At 51.9% G+C, this 19,159-nt stretch overlaps 1 protein-coding gene across 3 annotated transcripts in view; it reads right to left on the bottom strand.

Annotated features, from left to right (window-relative positions):
- Window positions 1-18,615, bottom strand: part of ATG16L2 (autophagy related 16 like 2) — a 57,215-nt gene extending 38,600 nt beyond the window's left edge. Inside the window, exons 1-2 of one of the 3 annotated variants that reach the window (XM_043504003.1) lie at window positions 18,396-18,615; window positions 716-800 (exon numbers count right to left, since the gene is read on the bottom strand). In XM_043504003.1, coding sequence (XP_043359938.1) covers window positions 716-800; window positions 18,396-18,510 — 200 coding nt within the window. In that variant the 5' untranslated portion in view covers window positions 18,511-18,615. The remainder of the gene's footprint in view (window positions 1-715; window positions 801-18,395) is intronic. The other 2 variants (XM_043504004.1, XM_043504005.1) reach the window with 2 other exon arrangements.
- Window positions 18,616-19,159: the final 544 nt, after the last annotated feature.

Genomic DNA, 19,159 nt, shown 5'->3' with positions numbered 1-19,159 from the left:
GCCCCGATAAGCATGGCAGAATGTGGCTTGCAGTTTTTTGTGGGGCAAGAGAGCAAAAGATACATGCATGCAGAAGGATTGCTTTGTTCACCTCTTGCAGTGCAGCTAATTCTGGGGTGGAACATGGCAGCTGTTAAACTCACAGCAGTTTGGGGCAGGAGGTAAAGCAGCAAAAACACTATCAAACTGAAGCTGCAGAGGGGATCTAGGAAGGCAGAACGTAATTACCAACAATGCAATCTGACCTAGCCCCCAGGCTTAACCTCCCTTTACTCTTGCAAAAAAGTCACTTGGGCTCTATGGTTCAGATCACTTACGTGTACTGACGTCTCCTCTGAAAGATAACAGCAGCGGCTCAGCACTGACAGAGGAGAAAGCCGGTCTCCATCCATCCTGAGCCACTTCCCACTCTTACTCAGCTGGGGAGCCAGGAACTGGTGCCTGGCTGACTCAGTGGATTTTTGTTGGAAAGGAAGAAAGATCTGATTGTGAAAGCCTCCCCCTTCCCAGGGCACGGACTGCCACCACTAGTCAGAGGCATTCGGTGCTGCGAGGGACCAGGGAAAGGGTCAGCTACGCTTGCCTATCAACTTCCAAAGATAACAGTGCAGCCATTGTAGGGGCAGCGGGGATATATCCCAGTGCTGCTGGCTCTGAGAAGTGTCACGCCTTCCTCCATGCCTGAGGAGGAAGAAGTCAGATCCGTTCTACTTACCTAGGGGCCTGGAGATCAAAGGACTCAGCCTGTAGCTTCTCTGTGAAATGCACCAGCAAGCTGGACTTTTCCAACAGTTTGGTATCTGCAAGGAAACAAAGAGAACCAGGGCATAGGCATCACGAACATCGTGTGCGGGAGAGGGGGGACCCATTCATCAGAACCCCTTCTCTGAAATCTGGGGGAGAGGTCAGACATGATAGAACCCCCAGCTCTGCCAGTTCTAGAAGGAGCCTGCCGCTGGCAGCTTAACAAGCAATTTATCCACCTGCAAAACGGAGTGACCAGGCCTACAGGTCTTCTTCCATCTCTACATTCTATTATTGTGAACCTCAAGGGGCTGGCGCACGGCTGTAATGAAATGTGACTAGGCCCACATATGGGTCATGCCTCCTGGAAAGTGTCCACACCATGCGTGGGCGAAGCAGGGGACCAGGAGTCAGGATTCCTGGGTTCTGTTCCCAGCTCTGTTCAGGAATCCCTGCAGGACACTAAATGTCGGGTGCCCGACTTATTGTTATTTGTTAGTTGTATTAGTGTCGTGCCTACAAGACCAGGATCCATTGGGCTGCACAAACAAAGAGACAGTTCCTGCCCCATAGAGCTTGGGACACTCAGGTTTTCAGAGGCTCTGAGCACCCACAGCTCTAGGGGAAATCAGTGGGTGACAGGGCGACTCAGCACATTTGGAAGCCAGGGACCAGCTGTTCCATAGTGGGTGCCCCAAAAATGGAGGGACCAAAAATCAGAGGCCACTTCTGAGAATTTCAACCTGAGTCGGTCTGGACCTTGGCTCCCCCATTTGCAGATGACGGTTAACAGCAATGCACCTCACAGGGTCGTGGTGAGGTTTAAATCTTTGTGGAGCACTTGGAGATCCTTGGCGAACAGCCCATCACCAAGTACAGCCACATTTTGTAACCAGCATGTTAGTTGTGTTCACACAGCTTCTCTTTCCACAACACAAGCGTGACTCAACAGAGGTGTGTCCCAGCAGGCCATGCTGTTTATCGATGTGTGCTGGGGAATCCCCGGTAGCTATCCCATAGCCTTAGCAGGGCACAGCATGCCTGGAGGACACATACAGGGCACCCTGCTGCACCCAGTTGGGAGGAAGGTGCAGCAGCCAAACCGGTTACACAGGGCATAGTTCAGGTGTCAGACAAATACCTGGTCAAACTTGGATACATCTGGGGGGGGGGAGAGGAACGAACAAACAAACAGAACCATATGCTGTAGCCCAGGCTGCTGGCCAGGACAGCAGGTGTTTTGCTCCCCTGGTGACTAACCAAGCGTTAACCATGCCTTGCGGTTTCAAAGTCCACCTTGCCACCAGCTGTAAAAACAGGGCAAAGCCTTAGGGCTTGTCTACACTACACAAGGAGGTTGATTTAATTTAGGTCAACCTACAGCCACCATGGTAATTCAATCGGCTGCTGGTGTCCACACTCCCCTCCTCCTGCCGCTGGAGTGCGTCCTCACCCGGAGTGCTCGTACCTACTAAAGTGGGGCTTTGTGGGGCACTGACAGCCGAGCGTGGGGCACTGACAGTCATACGGGGCTCTTGGCTGGAGTCCCTGATCCATACCCAAGTGACAGCCTCAGCTGTGACCCCTTTCCGCCCCCTGCAAAAGCTCAGTTTCACAGCACAGAGCCTGCCAGCAGTGAAATTGACATTCTTGTCAACTTCACACTGCCATTGTCTCTGCAGAGCAGCAGCACTCTGACAATTCTGGGAGCTCTGTGGGGAGCTGGGAGCCCCAGCTTAGAGTGGGGAGCCCAGGCAGCAGCCCGGCTAGGAACTGGGAGCCAGGAAGTAGCATGATTCCCAGCAGGTAGCCAGGCTCTAGCTGGAGCCCCCCCACATCCCCCTCAGGGGTGACAGCCGGAGCTGGGAGCCAGGCGCAGGGACCTACCAGCCTTTCTTGTCAATTTCACAGCTGTCAATTTCATGGCTGTGAAATTGACAAGAATTTTAGCCAACAGCCCATATAATTAAGCATCTACAGCACACTGCGTGGCCCTAACTACACCGTCAGAAGCACCACGCCTCTGGGGGGGGGGGTGGAGTTATGATGTCGGTGTAGTAGGGCACTTACATTGGCGGGAGCAAGGCTGTAGTATTGACACTGACACAGTTAGTTCGACATAAGCTGCCTTACATCCACCTAATTCTAGCATAGACCAAGCCTTACAGCATACCCACGGCTCCTGGATATGGAGCATTAGGAGGGCAGGATTATGGTGGGTTCCCCATCGTTCGATTCAAGTGTGATGACCGGCTTGCAGGCTCTCCAGGGGAGCAATTTCCAGCCGTCTCCGCCCCCCAGCACACACATTGGGTCTAGCTAGCTACAGGGCAGGGGAGCTGCCCCAGGGCTGGAGGCACAATGATGAGGAAGGTGTGAATATGTCCCAGGAGAGCTTTTAGGACCTCTTGGCAGGACAATCAAAGGGCTGGCTTCACAGAGTACACCACCAGTGGCGAAGCCCAGAGTCAGGCTGGTGAAATTGCCAGTGCCCTGAGGGCTACTCTTCTTTGTAAGCTTCTTGCTGGGGAATCTGATCAGAGGGAAAAGAATGAAATCTATCAGGCTTTGAGAAAACAGTTTGTCCAACAAGCCCTCGGGGCTGAAGACATGACAATCTGATCAAGGGAGATTGCAAGAAACAGTGGGCAAGATTTTAAACATGTCACTAAAACATACCAAGGAGTCCAGTACTTTAAATGCTGCTTTAAAATTGAAGCCAGGTGAGTAAGACTTGGTGGGTCTGATGTTACAAGCTATTTGATCGCTCTGGCATTGTCCTGAAGTGACATTACACATGCACACACACAAATGAGAGGACTTAGCGCCATTCAGCCATAGGTCTCAAAGGGCACAAGTAGTATTACCCTTATTTTACAGATAGGGAAACCGAGGCAAGAGAGGGGCAGTGATTTGCCCATGGACACTCAACAGAAGAGCCATGAAAAGACCCAGGTCTCCTGAGTCCCAGTCCAATGCTCTATCCACTAGACCACAATGTCAGAAATGCCAGATTAGCCATTCCCTAGACTGGCAAACCTGATCCCACTGGACAAAGGATTCGAACAGGAATCTACCTCCTCTCCAGTGAGCATCCCGACCAGTGGACTATGGGATGTACACAGTTATTCCATTGAAATGATTAAATATTAATTTAGGCAGAAAGGAATGAGAATGACTCTACAGCCTAGTGGTGAGGGCAGTCACCTGAGGAGTGGTAGGTCCATAAGAACATAAGAATGACCCTACTGGGTCAGACCAAAGGTCCATCTAGCCCAGTGTCCTGTCTTCTGACAGTGGTCAATGCCCCAGAGGGGATGAACAAAACAGGGAATCAAGTGATCCATCCCCCGTCGCTCATTCCCAGCTTCTGGCAAACCATTCCTGCCCATCCTGCTTAATAGCCACTGATGGACCTATCCTCCATGAATTTATCTAGTTCTTTTTTTAACCCAGTTATGGTCTTGGCCTTCACAACATCCTCTGGCAAGGGTTCCACAGGTTGACTTTGTGTTGTGTGAAGAAATACTTCATTTGTTTTAAACCTGCTGCCTATTATCCCAGCTCACATGCCTTCTCACGATCAGCCAGAGGGAGAACTTGAACCAGCGGATCTCCCACCTCCTGGGTGAGTTCGCAAACCACTGAGTTCTTAAGTCACAAGTCACTTTATGGAACTGGGCCTTCAGCTTTCTGGCCCCCTTCTGTAAAAATAGAGACACGGTTTCCTGCCTCAAAGGGGGTTGAGGATTCATTCCTTAGCCTCTGCGAAGAGCTGGCATGGCTCTTAAGCTTTCGGGACCCGATTCTGGCCTGAAGCCCAGCCCCCTCTGCTCTGGTCTAGTGGTGCAAAGTGGCTGGACATCAGCTCTAGGGGAGACCAGAAGTGGCATTGATGGATCCTACACGCCAGCCTCCACAGAAGCTGCAAGCAGAGAGGCCAAGCTGGGGCAGGCAGGCCTGACTGCAGCATGTTGCGCTCCAGCGATCCCCAGCTGGTCGATGACCTTAGGGGGCAGCGCGCTTTGGAGCAGCCCCTGGGCACAGACCGGGCCCCAGGATAAGAGAGCTCCCATCTCAGCTGTCCTCAGTGGAGGCTGAGTGGAGCCGAGAACGTGGCCTTTGATAGCAAAGTGCCATAACGTATTAGATGACGGACAGCCTGGGGGTGTTTTGTGTGCCTTTTTTGTGACATTTGGGTCTAGGCTATTGAGAGCTTCAGCGCAGAATGAGCCACCTCCCTTGTGATCAGTCGAAGGCGCATGAGCCAGTTGTGGGTGCTGGGAGAGGAAGCCTGGCAGGGGGATCTCCCTGTGGGTGCAGAGATAGTCACACATCAGCCCCTGCATCCTCCAATGAAAGGAGGGACCTCTCTGCTTGAAAATACCCCACCCTTGAAATGACACTTAGCTTTATCCACCTTCCAAGCCCTTTCACAAGCATTAGCTAATTAATCTTCAGCTCCCCTGTGAAATAAGCAAGCCCTGCATGCATTAGCATGGGAATCATTTCCTTCACTACTGGAAGGCAGCCACCTCTGGCGTGGAATGTGGCAGCGGCTTCATAAAAGCACAGCTAGAGTTTAGGATAGGAAGAGAAGAAAAATCCCAATGCCAAATGCTGCTGCCAGGGGAATCCGAGGTAGCAGAAGATAACTAGCCAGGCCCCCCTGCTCTTGTGGCATGTGCCCATCTTGTGTCGATGAGCAGAGGTGGGCAGCACTCAGCCCAGGACGGACTCCAAAGGAGCGCTTTCTGCTGACACCCGACACGCCTCCCTCAGTCTGTGCCGGGCGTGGGGCTGGAGCCTTAGGCAGAAAACCCTGGGTGCCCTGCCCTGTAGCCTGCCCCAGCTCCTCGACTCCACCGGGAGGCGGATCAGCCAGGAAAGAGCTGGCTGCTTTCAAACCTGTGCTCTGGGCAGCTCTGCAAAGCGCACAGATGTTTCACCCGCTCCAAGCAGATCACTGGTGCAAATGCATCAGTCCTGCGTGCACGCACACACTCACACCCTCCGTTGCTGCCCCACACACCCAGCTGCACTAGCGGTTTATAGGTCTGACCCTCAGGTTTCAACCATAACGTCAAATCCAGCCGGGCCTGGCCAACGCTTCTTCCTGCTGAGGCAAGTTCTAATACGAGTCCCCTGCCACTTCCCAGGGCGGGAGGAGGGGGATATTGCAGAGATCTCAAAAGCCCATGTCCGGTCCGCCTGTATGGATGCCACAGACCCAAGGGCACGTTTCACAGAAGGAAGGTTTACTCTGGACTTCTTAAGCAAGTTTCCCCCTCCCATCATTGCTGTCCAGCATGCTGGCTACCACGCTCCACCCCAGAAGTGGCTGCATTTCAGTGGTGCAGTACACAAAGCTCATGTGGTACTTTGGGCTTCATCAGGATGGGTTGGGGGGGGGATGTTCATAGAGCATAAAATATTACCTGACAATCCAGTCCTGCTCAGACCTCCGCTGTGCTTGCGAGCAAGACTCCTGGCATTACAGGGACACTATTGTGTGCTGTATGTGGCCCTCCCTGTGCTATAGCTTTTAACTGAGCTTGCGATCAGCTGATAACACGGTTGGCCCAAAGCGTGGCTTATGTCTACACCAAGTGTGGTTCAAGCTGTCTATGATCTTGCGCCAGGCCCATCCCCACAGTATCTGAGCTCTTTCCACCGAGTCCAGAACAGACCCCAGTGGAACCCCACTTGAGACCTCCCTCCAATCCGACATCCTTCCATTAATAGTTACTCTTGGTTTGTGGTTGTTTAGCCAGTTATGCATCCACTTAATGGTCATTCTCCTGAGCCCAAATTTCTCTAGCTTACCTATCAGCATGTCAAGTGGGACTGTGTCAAAAGCCTTGCTAAAGTCCAGGTTTGCATTCCCCCTATCCAGCAAACCAAAGAAGGAAATCAAGCTGGTTTGGCATGATTTGTTCTTGGTAAATCCATGCTGTCTACTAGTGATCACCCCATCATCCGCCAGGTGTTCACACACTGAATGTTTTATACATTACTCTAGTAGTTTCCCAGTATCAAAGTCAGGCTGACTAGTCTATAGTTTCCCGGTTCCTCCTTTTTTCCCCTTTTTAAAGATGGGCCCTACCTTTAGCCCTTCTCCGGTCTTCCAGGACCTCACCTCTGATCCATGAGTTTGCAAATATTATTGCCAGTGGCTCCGAGGTTTCTTCAGCTAATTCCGTCAGCATCCTAGGGTGAATAACCTCAGACCCTGCTGACTTGATCTCATTCAAATTAGTCAGAAGATCTCGGACGAGTTCTTTACAAATACTACTCTGCATCCCTTCCCATTTACTCTCTATGGTAACCTCTCGGGTCAGCCGGTCACGTTATTGTTTTGAGAGAAGACTGAAGCAAAGCAGACGTTGAGCAGCTCTGCCTCCCTATCATCCTCCGTTACCAGCTGGAAGTACTTTGTGTCTTCAACACTAAGCAGCAGCCCCATAACATCCCTGAGCTTTCGGTTTTGTCGGATACATTCGCAGAACCCTGCCCTGTCCTCTCTAACATGTCCGTGGCACGAGCTACTTTACACCAAGAGAAATCACATGGCGCCGCTCCTCTAGCCTGATGGAGCTCCGCTCTGTTTAGAAACAGCTCCAAAGCACGCGCCTCATGCAGTATCAGTGCCAAGTGGCTGGGGAACAAGAGGAAGGTAAGGCCAATGGCCTGATTTTCAGAGGTGCTGAGCACTGAGCGGGGAGCACAGCCCCGCTCAAAAACGACAGGCCAGGAGACGACGAGCATCTCTGGCAGGTTGCCCTCCAGGAGCCCTAGGTTCCAGTTCTCCTGCAGGCTACACCTGCCCCAAGGTGCTATTGAGTGGCATGAAGAGACTCTCTCCATGGGAATGTCTAAGGCTTCGGCTGACTGAATTAAGCTAACTTGATATAAGCCGGGTATAATGCAACTTCAGGTGTCCACGAGGAGGGTTTAACTAAATCCATTTAAAGGCTGAGTTGAGTTAAACCTGGGCAGACTGAGTGTAGACCAGGCCTAAGGATTCTAACTAGGATCAAGGAGTCACTCGACAAAGACAGACACCCCCCACATACTCACACCGGTGCTCAAACTGGCAAGATCTTTAAGGAACAAGCTACCACCAAAGCCTGGACTCCTTTGGGCCTGTCGGGACACTGTCACTGTGATACAGGCTCACATCCTCCGAATTCTGCTGCTATAACCCACCCCTCTTTCCATGTCACATCCAGCCCTGGGCCCCCTTGCCAAAAGCCTTCGCCATTCTTAAGGCACTGGGGACACATCGGATTCCCGGACTCGCGGCCACTAGCCAGTCCCTGGCTGAATGTTGCTTCTAGAGACAAATTTCAATGCTCTGCAGAAAAGACCTGGGTGACAAGGCAGGGACCTAACAGGATTGCGGGGGGCAACCAGGCTTGCGGGTGCATGGGAGGTGAGTTGAAAGCTTTCCCTGGAGGGGGGGGCTTGATGTCAGAACAGGAAATGAGCGGAGGGATTGAAAGGGCTGAATCATTGCAGTGCTGGGTTGCACAAAAGCCATGGAACGTTGGGCTTTGTTTCTCGTTGGCAAAATATAACGAGGCAGCAAAATCTAAACAAAAGACACTGCAGCTAAGCCAGCCAGCTCCCAAGACAAGGAATCTCCCAATGCAACCACGCTCGGTTCACCCCATGAAGGCCCTCGTGCTCAGAGCTTTGGAATGATTTCTTCGGGGACTGACGTCCGGCGGCAGTCGCTCCACACGGCACGGATGTCACCATTCTCACCCGCTGACCCCCTCAGAGCAACAGTGCAGCATCACGCCATGCAGCCACTTCTGGGGAAGGAATAAGCCCCCCTGTCCAGATCAGAAGTGTGGTGGGATCTCTGCCCACACAGCAATGAAAAGACTTTGACTGTTTAGAGCTGCATAGTAAATTCAGGACAGCTGTCCCAGGAAAACCCTGACCCTTTGACCTGGCTTAGCACTGGCCTATCATGAGATCAGTGGCACCACACTCTCACTATTGTAGAGATAAGGGAGTGGCACCCCGGGGAACCGGGCCTAGCCTGACACTGGTCTGAGGAATGACATAACTTGTCACCAAGACTGGAGAGAGGCACTGACCAGCACAGGTACCCTCAGGCCTGAGACAGATGGAGAGGACCACACAAGGAGAGAACCAAGGTGGTGACCATGCACCTGCCAAAGGTGACATTGAGATCCACCACCCTCACAAGGAAGGACTGCGGAGCAGACATTGGCTTCTCCTCTGCCTCAAGTTACCGCCACGGGATAACACCGAGCCAAGAGCCCTGTTCTCTCTGCAGCAAAAGAGTCTAAATACACGAGGGGTGAGGTGCTTGGAGATCATGGGCATTGCTGGGATGAAGGGAAATTGCCCCCAGAGTTTTCTACAAACATTGAGACCCAGAGTCACCAACTATCCCATCAAACGTCTGTCATCATCCTGCTAAGATGCAAATGTGACAGCATCATCAGGTGGAATTCAATTATTTTGCACTACAGGGTGCACACAAACAGAAATTTCAGCTAAACTCCAGGGAAGCCAGAATGAGAACAGTACAACCTTCCCATTTCTTTGGTGCCTTTCATCCCAAAGGAGATTACATGGTGTCATTGGAAAAGTTATAATTTGCTGAATATGATTATCCTATTTGTAGGCATGTATCATTTTTGTATCTGAAGTTCTTCTGAATATTAACTATGTATCCGTATTTCAAATGTAGTTACACCCACGTAACACCCACTAGACAAGATGCTTTCAGTCTAGATAGTTGGTTGGGAACGGCCTATTCAAGGCAACGAGCCAGTAGGAAAAGATAACAGGCCTTAGGAGAGGCTTATCTCCCACCTGGGGAGCCTTCCTGAGAAGGCTGCAGACAGCCTAATGGCTGCTATGATTCTACAAGGACATGTGATCAGACCACATGTCTCTAGACTCCATCTTGGGATGTCAGTGTTTTTCCATGGGCTGGTCTGGGAACTAGGTTTTGGGAACAAAGGGTTCCTGCCATATGCAAAAGCTATATAAGGCAGGAAATGACACCATCTGCGGTTCTTCGCTCCTCACACAAGACGACTCCTGGAAACACCTGAGGAACAAAGACTGAACTGGGGGAAGTGCTGGACCCAGGCTAAGGGGATTTTATGAAACACTTGGGGATTCCAAGCTGCAAAGCAAGTGCAGATTGCCCCTTAAGAATCTGCAGCCTGCTTGTATCATCTCTTAGGGTGAGGATCTGCTCTTCATATCCAATATATTTAGTATAGTAAGCTTAGTTTGCTTTTTTGTTTTTTTGCTAGGTAATCTGATTTGATCTGTTTGCTATCCATTATAATCACTTAAAATCTATCTTTTGTAGTTAATAAACTTGTTTTTGCTTTATCTAAACCAGAGAGTTGGAGTGAAGTGTGTGGGAATCATAACTCGGGGGGAAAACGCTGTTGCATATTCCTCTCCTCATTGAGGGAGGGGACAAATTTTATGAGTTTACGCTGTACAGTTTCCTGTGCAGCACAAGACGGTATAATTTGGGGTTTATATTCCAGAGAGGGTGTGTGCCTGCGGAGCTGGGAGTAGCCTCCCTATGCAGGGGCTGGTCAGAGAGCCTGCTTGTAACTGCAGCTGGGTGTGCCCCTACCTGTACATATGCTGGTGAAAATGCAGGCTGGAGGGCTTTGTAGCTTGTCACAGCAGTACAGTGTGAGAGGGAGCCCAGGATGGTGGGTCGGGGGAGGGGGCTCAGATACCTGGTACCCCACTTCCAGGTAGCACCCCAGGGGGAATCCCATTCTGGGATTGTGTCAATCATGCTGAAATGCAACCACCTCTGCTGTGGAGCACCGCAGCTGTATGTCATGTCCCCCAAGGTAATTCCTCTCTCCCCTTGGTTTTCACACTCGGCAGATCCTGGTCTGTGGCTATCATGCTACACTCACGTTGGCTGCTATTACCAAATTCCTAGAGACTAAATTGGAGGCATGCTTCATTTACCAGCTGTGTCTTGGGCGGGGGAGGGGGTGGGTGTGCAGTGTGGTGTCTCCTCCCAAAGACAGTTGGTTCCTTTGACGTGTCCATCACTGCTCCAATGCTTCGGTAAACGTATCAAGTTCTTTATGGGGGGTGGATCAAATACAAATCTTCCCTGTGCACATCTTTTCCCATTGGCACATTGTGAATTCCAGCCGAGTGACACACATGAGATACCACCCCGGCCCACCTGCCGGCAGTCTCAGCAAAGGTGCCAATGGCTGAATGGACCATGGGACTTGTACTAACCTCTGAGCCAGAGAGGTGATGCCACCAGATCAGGGTGAGGTGCACTATGCCCATCCACTGGCTCTTCCATCTCAGTCCCATGAACCAAGCTACTTGTTTTCATTTTCAAGGCCCTTCCTGGCCTATCCCCACCCAGCATCTCTCAGATGCTACTGAGTCACCGACTTCTGCCTCCTATCAGCCCACGATTAGCCAGCTGGCCTCAATCACTTGTTACATTTCAAAACAAGCACCTTCGTGCTTTCTCCCCTACTGCCCCACACTCTGGGGAGGAGGTCCCTGGAAAGATCCACAAAACTGCCTCGTGATCTGCCTTCCGATCCCTTCTCAAAACTCCCCTTTGCCATGCTGCTGGCCTGATCAAACCCCTGCCCGTCACACTGACCAGCACTGGCACATTTTCTGGCACTCTCTCATTGGTCTGCATCCATCTGTTGTCTCTTATCTGATACCACAACTGCAAACTCTTTGGGGGCGGGGACAGTCTTTTTGTTCTGTGTTTGTACAGCGCCTGGTGCAATGGGGTCCTGATCCATGACCGTGGCTCTGAACCTAGACCTACAGTAAATACAGACAATAATGGCAGTGACAGAGGAGTGGGAGTAGCTCAGGTGATTTGGGCTGTACTAGTTCTCTGGCTAAACAGATCTTCTAGGTGTCCAGGGTGTTTTCCAACAGCACTAAATACCACTCACTTTACCAAAACCCGTCAATTGCATGGGCCTGATAAAAGTGCTCTCCATTGATCGAAATCACACATTAGTGAAGCCAGGAGCTGCCATGAAGAACTGACTGTGTTTTTAGGTCTTCTCCAAGGGTGTGGGGGTGTAAAATAGGTGTTAGTCTAAGGCCCCCTCTCCAAGCCCTTAAACTGTGCTAGGAACAAGTGGTATAAAAACAAGCAATGTGCTGTGTTTAAAATGGTTACAAAGGGGAGAAGGTCTTCCTGTTTACACTGATCAGGGAGACATGACTAGACATCTGTGGGTTAAACATAGTGTATGGCTTTAATGCAAATGCTTTGCTTTTCTGAGCCACACCAGTAGAAGGGCATGCATCACTCCAGTTACTGCATCAGCTCCCCATTGAACACCATCAGAGATTATAATGCCAGATGGGATTGCAGGGGTCATCTGCTCTGACCTCCTGCATAACATAGGCCTTAATCTGTATTTGAAACAGAGCATATCTCTTAGAAATACATCCAATCTTGATTTTAAAATGGCCAGTGAATCCACCACGACCCCTTGTAAATTGTTCCAATGGTTGATTATCTCACTGTTAAAAACTTCAACCTTATTTCCAGTCTGAATTTTTCCTACCTTCCACTTCCAGCCACGGGATCTTGTTAGACCTTTATCTGCTAGACTGAAGAGCCCTCTACTACCAAATTCCTGTCCCCCATGTAGATACTTACAGACTGTGATCAAGACACCCCTTCACCTGCTTTTTGTTGCAATATATAGATTGAGCTTCTTGAGTCTACCACTATCAGGCAGGTTTTCCAATCAAGTGAGCATTCTCGTGACTCTTCTCTGAACCTTCTCCAATGTATCAACATGCTCCTTGACTTGTGGGCACCAGAGCTGGACACACGATTCCCACAGTGGTAACCCTGGTGCCAAATACAGAGTAACCAAAGTCCTGAACCTAATGGTCAAGCTCTACATGGGGGACGCCTCTTCCTTGACAGGGGTTGCATCTCCCTTCACAGCCATGACTCTCCATGGCATCTGCCCTCCGGGGGAGCGAATGAATGATCAGCTATATGACTGAGGCTCAGAAGGGTTGACAATGAAGGTCTCTTGGCAGCCAGTCCATGGTGTAGCACTCCCTTTCCTTTCCTTCCCTTCCTGAGATGATCACAATGCTCAGAGCTTACAGACCTAAGTGCAATATCCATCTACGCCCCCCAGCATACCCTCTGCGATATATCTCCGCAACACCCATCCCACGTTCACCCTGCACTTCTCTAGGCCAGGCTTTGGCCAGGAGACAATCCTCTCTGAAGCATGGGCAGAACTTAATTTTAGAAGCTTTTACTGAGGTCCCGTAAGCTTTCATGAGCTACAGCTCACTTCATCGGATGCATTCGGTGGACCAAATTTATCAGATGAAGTGAGCTGTAGCTCACGAAAGCTTATGCTCAAATAAATTTGTTAGTCTCTAAGGTGCCACAAGTACTCCTTTTCTTTTTTGCGAATACAGACTAACACGGCTGCTATTCTGAAACCTGATAGAGAAGCGTTACTGAAAATGAAAGAAAAAAAATCACCCTCACAGAAGGAAGAGAATAACTATTAGGTTAAAGCAGAATAAACCTCGGTGCATGGAAACATATTTACGTGACCTAGAGAGACCTTTTTTTCCCTTTGACACATAGGAGTTGCTGTATCAGATACAGAGTAATGGTTCGGGTCATCTCTGTTAGCAGCTAATGCCGGATGCCCCCAAGAAAAGCACAATCTCCCTATAACCCACCCAACTGTGTGGCCCTGTAAGAAGGGTCTCCTCAGCCAACTAGGCAGGGATCACTTTGTGACTGGAAGCAGGAGACTGGCCTGCAGGATCTCAGAAAGATCTGCAAGAGCTGGAGATGGGTGGCGACCCGCTTCCTGAATGTGGGACAGCATTTGAGTGCAGTGAATTTTACATCCCCCGCCCGCATTTTTAACTCCACCGGACCATAGCTTAAGGTGGGAGAGACGGCAAGGGGATTATATTACTTCATCCTTTGCAATTCTATAGAGCCTTTTATTGGGGGGGATCTCAAAAGACCTGCCAGCACCAGTGACCCAGTCTAGATGAACGAAGAGAATTGGGCGTTCGAAACTCCCAAGTTCTAATCATAACCCGGCCTCGGGGAAGTCATTTCAAGTCTGTGTCTCATTTTCCCCCGTCTGTCCAGACACGAACTAGTTCCGTTTTACAACACACTAGTGACTGTCAGACTCAAAGCAGCACACGCTTGCATCCATAAAAGTACGGTCATTTCACAGAGGTGGAAACTGACACTCAAAAAGCTTACGAGACTGTCCAGAGTCACATCGCAAAGTCACTGGAAGAGCTGGAAAGAGAACCAGGCCTATACTGTAACCCTATCTTACTACAATGGGATATATCCATCGTATCTGTCCCCCGTTACTGTTGTATCTGAGCCGCTTACAACCTGTGATGTATTTACCATCGCTACGTCCCCGTGGGCTAAGTGCTTTTAGTCCTGCTTTACACATGGGAAAGTGAGGCGCAGAGGGACTAAGGCCCATTTCCCCAAAAGTACTTGAAATCAATGGTCGTTAGGAGCCAGAACACCTTCGTGGACCTGGGCCAAAGCGACGTTTCTGGCAGAGCAGGGAACTTAACCCAAGGCTCCCGGGTCACAGGCTAGCACCCTAATCATTGCACCATCCTTCCTCTCTGGAAATCGGCCTCCTGGAATTGCACCTCCAGGCCTAGGGGCTTTGCCCTCCAATTCCCTAGCTGGCAGATCCACAGCTGATCTTCTTCCTTCTCTCCTCCAGCTAGTCGGAAACGGAGACAGAGTGAACTAACATAGGGCATCCAGATTGGAGAAGAAGAGTTTAAAGGGGAATAAACTAGGGCTTTCCCCCCATTATGATTCTGGCTGTGTCTGTTGTTAGGAGTGGTTTTTCCTTGCTCTTTTCTGTGTTTTAGCCCCTCACCATCCCCAAAGCGAAGGATACCTGACTTACTGTACCCCAGACAGGTTTAGAGTAGCAGCCGTGTTAGTCTGTATCCGCAAAAAGAAAAGGAGTACTTGTGGCACCTTAGAGACTAACAAATTTATTTGAGCATAAGCTTTTGTGAGCTACAGCTCACTTCACTGATGAAGTGAGCTGTAGCTCATGAAAGCTTATCCTCAAATAAATTTGTTAGTCTCTAAGGTGCCATAAGTACTCCTTTTCTTTTTTTGTACCCCAGACGCCTCTCTCTTACCTAACCCCCAGGGCGCAAAGTCAGAGGGCAAAGCAAAAAACAGGAATAATAACGAAACTTTGTCTACACATCAAGAATGACCTGTTGTTGAAAACTGGCATACAGAGGCGAGCCGAAGCAGCGTTGAACCTGATTTAGATACCAGTGCAGACCACAGCAGGCTTCAGCAGTGGTTCAGTGCTTCACTGGTGCCTATATCTGTTGTCAGCAATAAAGTGTTTGTATAGAGCAGACCAGTCTGCATCAGACTGACACGACCTCCCCTTCTGAGGAACAGAAAGCGAAGGCACACCCAGACATTCCCTGCCAATCTCAAAACACACACATCAAGGAAAGAGCTGTGCTCTCCCAAGAGCCTTCTTCCAAGACTCACAGTCTCGCCATCCTTGCAGAGGATACTAGGGCAAGTGGTTTTCTTGACACGTACGTCACACGCTCTTTTGCTTTGGTTCTGGAGCGTGACACAAAATTAGGGTGAAACTAGATCCAGGATCAGAAATGCAGCTGAAGGGCTTGGAAAGCACTTGGAGAGGAAAGGTACAAATGTAAAGACTTATTAGCAATGGGAAAGATTATAGTAACCTTTGACCCTAAGCAGCCATTTAGCAGAGGTGACGATGTGAGAAACATTGGATGCCCGTCTGAAAAGTGTAAAGCAGATATAGTCATGGACCTGAGCAAAGGAAAAGCCCTAATATACTTAGCTCTTATATAGCATTTTTCATCAGCAGTTCTCAATGCTCTTTTCTAAGGAGGTCAGTACCATTGTACAGATGGGGAAACTGAGGCACTGAGCTCCTCCAATCTATCTCCCTGAGGCCATGGCAGGATTATTCCCTCCAGGACTTTTAAAACTAGACCATACAACTCACTAAAGGTCACAAGGGTGGGGCTTCCACCAAGTCCCCAAGGAAACTATCCCACAGTGATCAATGGGAGACGGTTCCTGGCAGTCACTGAACTTTGGGGTGGGCTTGGCCAGGAGACATGGAGGGATCTGGGAAATGACTGTGTTATTTTGAATAGAAATAGATATATGTATCAAAAATAACCTGAGGTTTAAACAATTGGAACTGGGCAAATGCAAGAATCCAATTCATACAGCTGTTCCCTAGCTATGTGATCCTGGGATTTTATCAGTCACCTTGAGCCACCCCCATACTGTTTATTAGACCCACTCCTTGCATCCTGACTTCAGTTAGACCCTGATCCTGAAAATGTATTCAGGGGCACATCTGAACAGAGCTTCTTACTAGATCAAGGCCTGGGATATCAGCTCTTCAGGGCAGGGATTGCACTTGTGCATTTGTAGAGCACCTGGCACAATAGGACACCGATCCTGACTGGGGAGTGTAAGGGCTGCTTGGTCAAATCAGTCCTGAGGTCCATCTGATCCCATATCCTGTCGCTGACTGCGGCCAGCACTGGCTGCTTCAGAGGAAGGTGTAGCACTTGTCCCCCCATTAGGTCTCATTCCCGCCTCTAATAATTGGATTGAGCCCTGAAACATGATTTAATCTCCCTTCCAAGATGTCTGTTGCTCGCAGAAGATGAACAGTTGATAACAACCAGGAAGTCTTCTCTGATATGCAACCTAGAGCTCTCCCCTCTGCTAATTTCATCCCTTTACTTTTACTTTCACCTCCCTTTACCAAGCTGAAGCATGCCGCTCCTAGGCCCGGAACAAGCCTCCTTTCTGAGGGCCAGGGTCGCAGCTCAGAGCGAGGTCAGCAGAACACGGATCTAACCAACCCCTAACGTTCCTTCTTCCACACACACCACAGAAACTTTTCTTTCGGCTACATGACATCTCGTTTATTTCGCCGGGGGGGGGGGGAGTTTGTGTGGGAGATTCAGCGATTCCGGCTGCCTCCAGAATGGGCATTTGACCCACGCATCGCAGCACGGAGAGAGACGCCAGGGCACAGAACGCACAAGCGACAAGACGGGGGGAGGACAAGGACGGCGTGGGAGCTCACGTTTACAAGTCAAAGCAGAAGGGCAGAGTTAGGCACAAAACTCTGAGCAAATCACACTTCCCAGCCAGGAAAGGGATATTTATATTTCAAAGGCAGCTACAAAACAAATGACTCATCCAAGGAGAGGCTGAGAGAAGGGGGAAGGGTCAGGACCCGGCTACACAACAGTTTGTTGGGTAACAAAACTGAAGGTGGCCTTATTCCTTTCCACTGGCGCTTCAGCCATCACCACCCACACGGGCTACTCCTCCTTCAAACGCACCCACAAACCAGAGCTGCAGCGAGGCCTGCCCTTCCCGCAAATCAAGTACACTCCCCCCCAGGCCTGCACCTATCCTTTTCCCCTCCATCACTGCCTAAAATACACCCACCCCAGGGTCACACCTACCTGTCTGACCCCTCCCAATCTCCCCCACCCCAAGTCTGCTCCTACCCCGAAGCAGGCAGCCCCCTGAGCTGCACCAACACCACCCCCCGCAGGTTTCCAGCTACCTCTTGCCCCCTGCCTTCCCAAATCAACCCCCCCCCAAGCTGCAGCTACTCCTGGCCCCCCCCAATCAAACACCTGCTGCCCTAGGGCTCCAGCTACCCCTGTCCCCCTCCCTTCCCAAACCAAACACCCCTTCCCTCTGTTCCCCTAAACCAAACACCCCCTCCCCCCAGGCTCCCCTGTCCCCCTCCCTTCCCAAACCAAACACACACCCCCCCCCCCGAGCTGCAGCTACCCCCAAATCAAACATCTGCTGCCCTTCTCCAGCTACCCCTGTCCCCCTCCCTTCCCAAACCAAACACCCCCTCCCTCTGTCCCCCTAAACCAAACACCCCCTCCCCCCAGGCTCCCCTGTCCCCCTCCCTTCCCAAACCAAACACACAAACCCCCCCCGAGCTGCAGCTACCCCCAAATCAAACATCTGCTGCCCTTCTCCAGCTACCCCTGTCCCCCTCCCTTCCCAAACCAAACACCCCCTCCCTCTGTCCCCCTAAACCAAACACCCCCTCCCCCCAGGCTCCCCTGTCCCCCTCCCTTCCCAAACCAAACACACACCCCCCCCCCCCGAGCTGCAGCTACCCCCAAATCAAACATCTGCTGCCCTTCTCCAGCTACCCCTGTCCCCCTCCCTTCCCAAACCAAACACCCCCTCCCTCTGTCCCCCTAAACCAAACACCCCCTCCCCCCAGGCTCCCCTGTCCCCCTCCCTTCCCAAACCAAACACACACACCCCCCCCCGAGCTGCAGCTACCCCCAAATCAAACATCTGCTGCCCTTCTCCAGCTACCCCTGTCCCCCTCCCTTCCCAAACCAAACACCCCCTCCCTCTGTCCCCCTAAACCAAACACCCCCAGGGCGCCAGCTCCCCCTGCCCCCGCCCAGCACGGCGCAGGCGGCCGATCCCGGCCCCGGCCCCGGCCCCGGCCCCGGCCGCTCACAGGCCTGCACCACGTCCAGGAAGCGGCCGCTCTGCGCCCGGTCCCGGAGCTGCAGCTGCCGGACGATGTGACGCTTCCAGGACCTGCCGCCGCCGCTCCCCGCCGCCTCGGCCATAGCTGCGGCCCTGGGCGGCCGGGCGGCGTCCGCGCGGGGAGGGAACCCCCCTGACGTCACCAGCGGGGGAAGCCCCCGGAGGGCCCAGCCTCAGGGAGGGGGCCCTGCTCGGCCCCGCCCCCTGCACCGAGCCCGGCTCGCCCCACTCTAGAGGGGCTGGAGGGGCCCGGCCTGCCCCATGCACGGAGCCCGGCTCGCCCCCACTCTGGAGGGGCTGGAGGGGCCCGACTTGCCCCATGCACCGAGCCCGGCTCGCCCCACTCTAGAGGGGCTGGAGGGGCCCGACTTGCCCCATGCACGGAGCCCGGCTCGCCCCACTCTAGAGGGGCTGGAGGGGCCCGACTTGCCCCATGCACCGAGCCCGGCTCGCCCCACTCTAGAGGGGCTGGAGGGGCCCGGCCTGCCCCATGCACGGAGCCCGGCTCGCCCCCACTCTGGAGGGGCTGGAGGGGCCCGACTTGCCCCATGCACCGAGCCCGGCTCGCCCCACTCTAGAGGGGCTGGAGGGGCCCGACTTGCCCCATGCACGGAGCCCGGCTCGCCCCACTCTAGAGGGGCTGGAGGGGCCCGACTTGCCCCATGCACCGAGCCCGGCTCACCCCACTCTAGAGGGGCTGGAGGAGCCCGGCCTGCCCCATGGACGGAGCCC

Source organism: Dermochelys coriacea, chromosome 1 (assembly GCF_009764565.3).
Source record: "Dermochelys coriacea isolate rDerCor1 chromosome 1, rDerCor1.pri.v4, whole genome shotgun sequence".
NCBI classification, from domain to species: domain Eukaryota; kingdom Metazoa; phylum Chordata; order Testudines; family Dermochelyidae; genus Dermochelys; species Dermochelys coriacea.
Note: the sequence above shows the minus strand (reverse complement) of the source record. Positions and strands in the feature narration are given on the sequence as shown.